The sequence below is a fragment of the Sceloporus occidentalis genome, unplaced genomic scaffold, assembly GCF_023333645.1.
Source record: "Sceloporus occidentalis isolate IW3139 unplaced genomic scaffold, rSceOcc1.0.p SCAF_25, whole genome shotgun sequence".
NCBI classification, from domain to species: domain Eukaryota; kingdom Metazoa; phylum Chordata; class Lepidosauria; order Squamata; family Phrynosomatidae; genus Sceloporus; species Sceloporus occidentalis.
In genome coordinates this window covers 8291548-8300000 of record NW_028317005.1, presented here as the reverse complement: position 1 = coordinate 8300000, position 8453 = coordinate 8291548, and the positions used below count along the sequence as shown (strand labels likewise).

General features: G+C 40.1%; 1 protein-coding gene across 3 annotated transcripts in view; it reads right to left on the bottom strand.

The window, feature by feature from the left end:
• The window catches only part of LOC149300362 (schwannomin-interacting protein 1), a 123792-nt gene that overhangs the window by 34169 nt on the left and 81170 nt on the right, over window positions 1-8453 (bottom strand). The window contains exon 4 of one of the 3 annotated variants that reach the window (XM_089485241.1): window positions 980-1561. The exons of 1 other annotated variant lie outside the window; for it this stretch is intronic. In XM_089485241.1, coding sequence (XP_089341367.1) covers window positions 980-1561 — 582 coding nt within the window. Of the gene's footprint in view, window positions 1-979; window positions 1562-8453 lie in introns of those variants that run through there. One more of the 3 variants, XM_089485243.1, reaches the window with a different exon arrangement.

Below are 8453 nucleotides of genomic sequence, written 5' to 3'. Positions count from 1 at the left end.
GCATTCCTGCTTCAACTAGTGGGCTGGATTGGCCCTTTTTTGAAGAATTTCTGACGGGCCCGGGGCCCACCCCTGGCAATACTGTTAGATATCAACTGCAACAAGACTACTATAGCAGACATGGCGTACTAAACATAACACAGTCTCTGGGCTTGTAAACCAGCAGTAGGAAAGTTAAATTAAAGGGACACTCCAGTGTCACATTAGGCTGACCACATCATCCATGTTTTCCAGGACACATATACTTTTTACATATTGCAGACCAGCCCAGATAAAATGCTGCCCTGCATTATGTGGGATATATAAACTTGTGGGAGGCAACCAATTAGTCAGTTATACACCCCCCATGGAAAACATGCCCTATGTGGTCACCCTATGTCCCATACAAACTCACTAATGGAGAAATGCATAATAAAGAACCTGCTGATCTGGAGTGGACTGGTGGTGAGTACACCATGTGTCTGCGGGGAGCAGGAGATGTGTTCGAGTGGGGTGCGTCTCTACAACACACCATAAGCAGCACTTCAAACAGAGCCTCCGGGCGAAAAGTTCCCAGGTATGATTAGGCCTTCCATTCTGTACGCTAATTACACGGCTTCCTACTTTAAAAGCTACATTGCTCAACTCAGTCGCTTGTCCATAAAATACAAAAACACCACCAACACTGAATCAATAATGGCTGAGTACTAGTGCAGGGGTTTCTGTTAGGAATATGCTTCACGACACATGAATGTAAGTTTACCACCAATAAAAACCTCGCCTACATTTATATTACTTACGGGACATCTTTGTGTCTCCAATACATTGTGAAGGGAACTCAAACCTTTGGCACAAAGTTAGTTATGACACAATATAAATAGTCCTTCCCAGGGCATCAAAAAGCTTTCTGAGGTTTTCCTCCCATGGATTTTTACATATGTATATTAATCATACCCAGCTGCTATAAGAAACATGGTTCTGAAGAATATAAAGGACTTACAGATGTGTAGTTGGATCTGGTCTGCTTCTGGTTCCTTGATTCCTGCTCCTGCAACTGTAGCCCAGCCAAGTGCTTCTCCAGAGCCTCCCAGTCCATTGTCGGAAGTGGCGCCTCATCCCTCATTAAAGCTCCTAAGCCCCCAGCCGAATTCATTGAAGACCCCCGGACAGAGTTATGCTGAGGTTTGGGAGGATAGGGTTTGCCTTTACTTGAGGAATTGTTGATAAATGAATTTCCATTTAATTTGTGCCGATGTGAAGGATTCCCATTGGTAGATGAGACATGTCCACCTTTAATGTCCTCAAATTCTTCGGCTAAACTTCGTCCAGGTGCTATCCTTGCAAAGCAATTGTCTTTAGGAAACCCATCTTCGCCCTCGACCACATCGTCTTCTTCATCTTCATCCTCCCATTCGTCACTCACCTTGTCCACAAAGTCCTCCTCATAATCCTCAAGGGCAGCCAGGTCCAGGCTAGGAGAGGACTTACAGTCAGAGCAAGGAGTCACTTTATTAGAACTGGCCTCAGAACTTGAGCGACTACAGGCGTCACTTCCTAAATCCATGCCATCCTCTCTGTAATCCTGCAGGAAAGCGACAAAAAGCAAAACAAGGGAGGAGAAAGAAGAGGGGAAAAAGGTGATTAATGCAGTTTGCTTAAAAAACGAGCACAGGCTCTATGCTTTTACTGAGGTTTAAAAAAAGAAATCTAAAAAAAAAAACACGAAGCAACTGGAAACTGCCAGTGTGAATAACCATCCCCTGAGGCAGCCTTAAGACAGACATTCCTGTCTCCTCCCAAACCCTGCGCTTCGCCAGCATCAAGAATCCTTCCATCACTTTCTATACGCAGCGCACGCATATCGACTACTATACATCGCTTCTTACAACAAGGACCCTACTGTGTACTACACATAAAAGTAATGTTTCCATACTCATAAAAATGTCTGCGATCTCCGATAAGACAGGAAAAAAGTTCAAGAAATATACAAAAACAGAGGAGCGCACAACCTAAAAAGCACAAAAGGCATAAAAATTCAGGAGCCGGGGTTGCTGCTAGAAGAATAACAAATAATAATAATAAAATAGCAAATAAAAATAACAAAACAAAGCAGAATTTCAGAGAATACAATCCAAAAAATCATACATCTATGGAATAAATATTGGGGATTCCGTCACAATATATCGTCATATATTCCATTAAAAAGCACTTAAGCGTCCTCGGCATGTGGAATACGGGTTTACGGTTTATTGGGTCATGTTTGTATAATAATAATAATAATAATATAAAAAATATTCAAATGAAAACAGCCCATTATTAGAAGCATTGGGGTTAAACCTTCCAGGCCATTAATTCTCTGGAATGTGTAGGAAACCATATCGCCTTTTATCGCAGTCAGAGAATGTTATCAGCCAGAACTTTTCTTTGAAGTCAACCCTTAACCTGACAAACGGAATCTCCACATAAGATATGCAGAGATTGTTTTCATTTTTTTCCCAGGTGAATGATGGCGAAAGAAACACTCTGCGGTACCCCCTGTTCCAGGGGCGCCCTTAATAAAGAAAATTGCTAAAGCTTCTATTGGTCGAACACAAGATTTGAATCAAAGAGCGGTACCTTTTATTGGGCCGACAAAGAAAAATCTTCAGAGCGGCTTAAGCCTACAGAACCTCAGAGGTCTCTTTTTTCAGATAGGGACCCTATACTATAGCATTTGTACTATAGCTCTGCAATGTACTGCAGACCCATCTGACAGGCGCCGCTTATGCGTGCAGAATACTAAGTATCTCCCGGCTGCACATAAAGCTAAAGATTAAGCCATCAAAACATTTGCTGCATTCTCGATAGATTATATATACATATATATATATATATATATTATATATAGACACATCCATACTGATGCCATTAACTCCTAAGAAGGTGGTGTCTCCCTTGCCAGTGTGTGTCTATGGGTGTGTGTAATAGATAGATATAGATGATAGATAGATAGATAGATAGATAGATAGATAGATAGATAGATAGACATGATATTTATACATACTTAAAGTACTACTAGTATAAAGAATCCTTGATATCTAGCTAGTATTACACTTACAGTATCTATAATGCATACATGAATTCCCTGAATGCACACTCCATACATGAACCCTATACACACTGATACGTTCATATAGATGCGGCTCCCTATGTGTGATCTGGAGGGCAGAACACGTACACTTGGTGTCAGTTCCCTATATGCACTTCCCAGTGACAGCAACCATACCTGATGCACGAAATCTGTGCCGTTCTAACTCTTCATCCCTGACCCGCTGTGTGACGTACAAGCCGTTGCCCCTCCTTATTCACGGAGCAGTGGGGAGACCCAGAGCAATAAGATGCAGACCGGCACCGCCCGGCACACGCTCCAAGGCTCCGGAAACTCCCCACTCTCTACACGTCACTGCGTAAAACGCCAGGAATAGGAATTCCGGAGGCTACGTAGATGGTGGGCTTGGGATGCCGGTTGGACTCCGGCTGCGCTGTTTGCGTAAGTGTAAGCGCTTGACTGCCAGCTAGCGGACAGGGTGGGGAACTGCAGGGCGCACCCTATGCTACCGGAGGCACCTCGTAGGTATACGGATTTTACGTGAAAGCAGCGCTGTGCCAATTACCAATCCACCGGTTATGAGTTATACATGAATCGGTGTCTCATGTTTATTTAACATAGAGGTCCAGGCTGACTCATGGCACACCTGAATCTGCTGCTTTATTACCCGGCACACAGTCATCAGGAATTTACATAGACGTAAAATAGAAAAGGACTGTACACGGGTTCCCAGGCTGTCTGTCCATCTAACCCTTTAACTAAATATCCATTAAACCATTACACTTTAATCTATAAATGCCTCTTTTTTTCACATAGCCGCATGGTTAAATCAGGCTGCCAGGTATATATGGGATTAGCCATCACCCCTGTTTTTTTTGGGGGGGGGGTGGGGGGGTACTAAGTGTTTTGTTGTAATGATAGGAAGTTTTAGAGGATGGTAGATAAATGGCGCAGCCTCCCATCAGAAGTTGTAGAGGTTAATACAGTGAGGGGATTTAAACATACACGAGATAAGCATGAAGCTATCCTGAATCTAAGACAGGACCAAGGAGTCCTCCCCTATCATGCTGGAGTGAAACAGCCATTGCCCAGTAAGATTGTGGGGACACATCAATAGTAGGACTTTGGGACGTTTATGTCTCATGCAAGGGAGATATGCATTTTCAAGTATAGGACACCTCAGAATACGGCTATTGGCCTCAACCGCAAATCACAATCGTAAATACAGGGTGCTGGCTAAATTTAAGAATCTGAGACCCTGGATATCTGTCAAATCCTAAAATGCTAATCTATGTTGACCATACCAAATTTTACCACCCATAAGTGAACTTTCTTCACCTCTTGCTCCCCACCCCCTGCTTTTACATTTGGTGTGTTTATCCTGGCAGGCTAATGACTAATGACTTTGAACACATAACTGCCCTTTCTGACCAACTGTGTTAGAAACCACACGCTAAGGTTTACAAGGAGAGCTACAACCGTGACAAACAGAACCATCCCCTGTCTTGAGAAGTAATCTGCTACAGCAACACCATGTGTTAACGTCACTGTTGGGGTCTCCTTATCTGCAGACGCCACTTGATTAGCTAACCTTCACAGTCAGTTTACTCTCCCGAGCTCCCCCATTAGTTTACATTTCATAATGCATTGCCCCAAATAGTCTTTCCAGCAACAAGGTCTCTAAAAAGGAATAAACATCAGACTTCAGTTGTCTAAAATGGTTTTCAATTGTATGTGTAGCTAATGACAGCTCCCACAAATGTGGTAAATCAATTTGGCTATTACCAGATGTCATGGTCGGTCTACAACAGGTAGCTTGTGTCCTACTGATAGATCTCATGCTACGTCTATGAGATATTCACTAAGCAGCAAACATTTGAGCCAACTGACTTGTCTACACATAGTTAAATCAGAGATTCCTGCAATATAATGTCGCTGCAGGGACATGTCTACTCTTGCAACATTACTAGAAGTGTTCCTTCCTTATGAATAGTGACGTCACAGGTGTATAAGGGTTTTCAACTCATCTAAAACCTACGTTGACGGACAACCAAGGAGAACATATCTCAACATGCTATATATATACATTGTGTCTTCATACCTCAGCTCAGAAACTAGAATCATTGGGACCTCAACCTCCTGCAGTCATTTTTTTGAGTAAGAGCCATTATGTTGCAGCTGAAATGTAACGGCTGCGATCCTAAACTTCTTTCTAATCCAAGAGTGCATTTTCCAGCTTCTAGAACTGAGTGTCTGGAATCACTGTAGACGAGCTTCAATAAAGCCTTCGCTAATTTTACAACAGGAATTGAGCAAGTTTCTTCTGTTTAAAGGGTGGAGGGCAATTATCACTGTCAGATCGGAGAGATGGTTTAATAGTGGCCCATACTGCCTGCTAATCACAAACCTTATTCAAATCTCTTTTCCATCCTTTGTTAATACACTGCCCCATATAACTAACCTCTGCTGTAATTTTGGCTGTATCCTTGTTCTGTGAATGAAGCACAGTCAGTGAAGTCTAAATTACAGTTTAATGAAGCGTGGACTCGTTTATCTTGAACCTATTCTGTTGTAGCATATTTACTGCAGCCCCTATTTCAGCCACATCTCATAAATATTCAGCTCTTTTATTCTCTGTAATGGAATAACTCATAGGTAAATGTTCATTCATACTTACCTAATTTAAGAAAATATTGCAAACATGTTGATGGCCAGAGTATATATATACACGCACACATACATACATATATACAAAACACAAACCCCATCATACTTTGCCACACTGTATTCTGTAAGGGAAAAGGGAAATTTTTTTTTTTTATCAGGAGTACATGTTGAATAAATGGTGATTAGAACTGCCTCTTTTATATATAACTTCATGGACGATCTCTCCCACGCTGAGTGTTTTATATGACATCTGTCACAAGTCCTACATTTTACACTATATGCTTAAAAAAACCTCTTATGGATTTGCCAGTTACACTTATTTATTAGAATGGAATTCCACCTGTTTAAAACTCCATCTACTGTATGGACTATGGGGGAAAAGGTATCGTAACTTCCTACCTATTGTTAAGGCGATAGTTGCCGTTGACTGGTTTTAACGGCTTTCCTAAGGTTCGTGGGAGGAGAACGGAGAGAAATTCTGTAAGGACTTTGATCAGATAATGCTGGCCCTGTCACTTTATGGAGATCTCAGATGATTGACAAACAGAAAGCACAAGCTATAGGTAAAATCTATAGCAATGTTTGCATATAAAAAGGTATCCACGCATCATATAGTCTTGAAAGCTTGCAATCCATTATACATCAGTTAGCCAATAAAAGTATCACCATTGCCAATTTGCTTTCTCTCGTTCCTTGGCTAACACAGTACAAATTTCTACCTAGTGGGTTCTAGAAAGTGAGCTAGGGGTTACTAAAATAGAAGACTAAGAAAGTGAAATGTTTGCATCAGACCGCATTGCATAAGCCATGTCTGTGGTGAAGAATGGCATGTCTGGGTTCCCGTACAGCAACTGAATACATTGATAAATTAGCATCAATGGGACTGTAGGAAGATAATTATATGATGTCATAATCTAACTACAAGAACTATATTATACATTCACACATTAAAGAATGGTCCCTGTACCGTTTTTTTAATTTTCATTTTGTTAAAATATCTTTTATTTCTTTCAGAATACTGTTAATCTAGTTACAGAAAGGCACCAACTTATGACTTTCTCTTTTACAAAAATTGAAAAGACACAAAGTGATCATATATTTAGCAACAGTTTAGATACATCTGAAATAACGCAAATAGTTGACGATAAAAAAACTGGTGAAATGTAAACGAAACAAAAAAAAAAATAACCAAAAAGTAAATTTTCTATGCTCTAAATACTAAGGTTTTTTTTAAATTATTATTATTTTGTTTTACTTTATATAAACAATTATGGTGCATTTTGGCTCATCTTTCACCCAAAAAATGCAAACCTTTGGTTGTCCTGAAGACATTACTGTTTCGTGGCATATTTTTTTTCCTCTTTGCGCATAAAATACAGCACTTTATACAGTACAAAGACTTTGTTTTGTTTCATTTTGATCCAATAAACTCCCCGTATCTGCAGACCTGGAGGTAGTCATTGTTGGCAGTCGCTTACATTTTTCCGATGACTTTCGCTACTCAAACATCACACTGAGATGCCTCTTCTTAATGTGGTCCTGTGTGCAATATGAAACAAGTACCTCCATAGACTTTAATTAATGAGAGTCAGAATGAGTGATTAAGACCAAGCCATTCTATTTTTACCACCAGACATCCTGATAAGGGTGTTTAGTAGATTGGGCTAAAACGGCATAGCTAGAACACAAATAACTTAAATATTATGTAAAACTAGAAGTTTTTTATTTTTTTTAAGGCACAAATCCCAGGTACTTTTAAAATCTTATTTTTAACCTGATACTAGCAATAAGAAGAGTTGGTGGGAGTTTGTCCTCATTTGAGGCAGTTCTTATTCACTGCATTGTACAGTTTAGCCATGAACAAAACCTTAATACTTATACGCAGCTGGTAAGTGGAGTAATTAGAAAAGCTCGTTGTTCTCAACAATCAGATTCTGTTTCAATATATATAGCAAATATACCAACTGTGACCTTCTAAACCAGCAGAAAATTGTAATTATTTTGCTTAGGATTTTCCATTTCCATGCTATATCAAGTGGAAGAAAAACTATATATTTTTCTCTCGGTTGCATAATGTGTTTGAGGAAATACTGAGCAGAACACGATCGCTATCAGGATGGCATCTGAGCATATCTTAATAGAGTGTTTTTATCTTGCCCCGTCCCTAGGTTTAATCTAAATCCGTCTCTGTATTCTTGCAAAATCAGGATTTTTCTTTTTTACCTTGGGTACCAGAGCTGAATTTTGATACCGTGTTCCCTGCATTATTAGAATACTCCTTTTCCAACACAACTTACACATAGGAGAGAAAAAAAACGGGCATAGTCTACACATTAAATAGCCCACTAAAGAAGAACTCATGTTAAATACTTCCATTCCATTCTTTAATAACTAAAACAAAAATAAAACCACTTAACTAAGGTAGAAGCTGCAGCTCTAGAACTGCAGCTATCCACCTCCTCCGTGGTCCGACAATTCTTGCCACCGATTGGCTGCTTGAAGCCACATCTCCTGTACGGAAAATAGTTGGGGGTGGAAGAAAGGGGCAAATGTATTTGCAGAATCCCCCAAATGCACGACTCACATGTCAAATGCATTAAAGCGTTTTATTCTTGAAACAATGTATAGCCGCTGCTGAAACCATTGATTTCTGTTGTTGTAGCTGTGAAAATATTATGAGAAGTGGTCAATAATTCAATAGTTTTGTTTTCCTTTACAA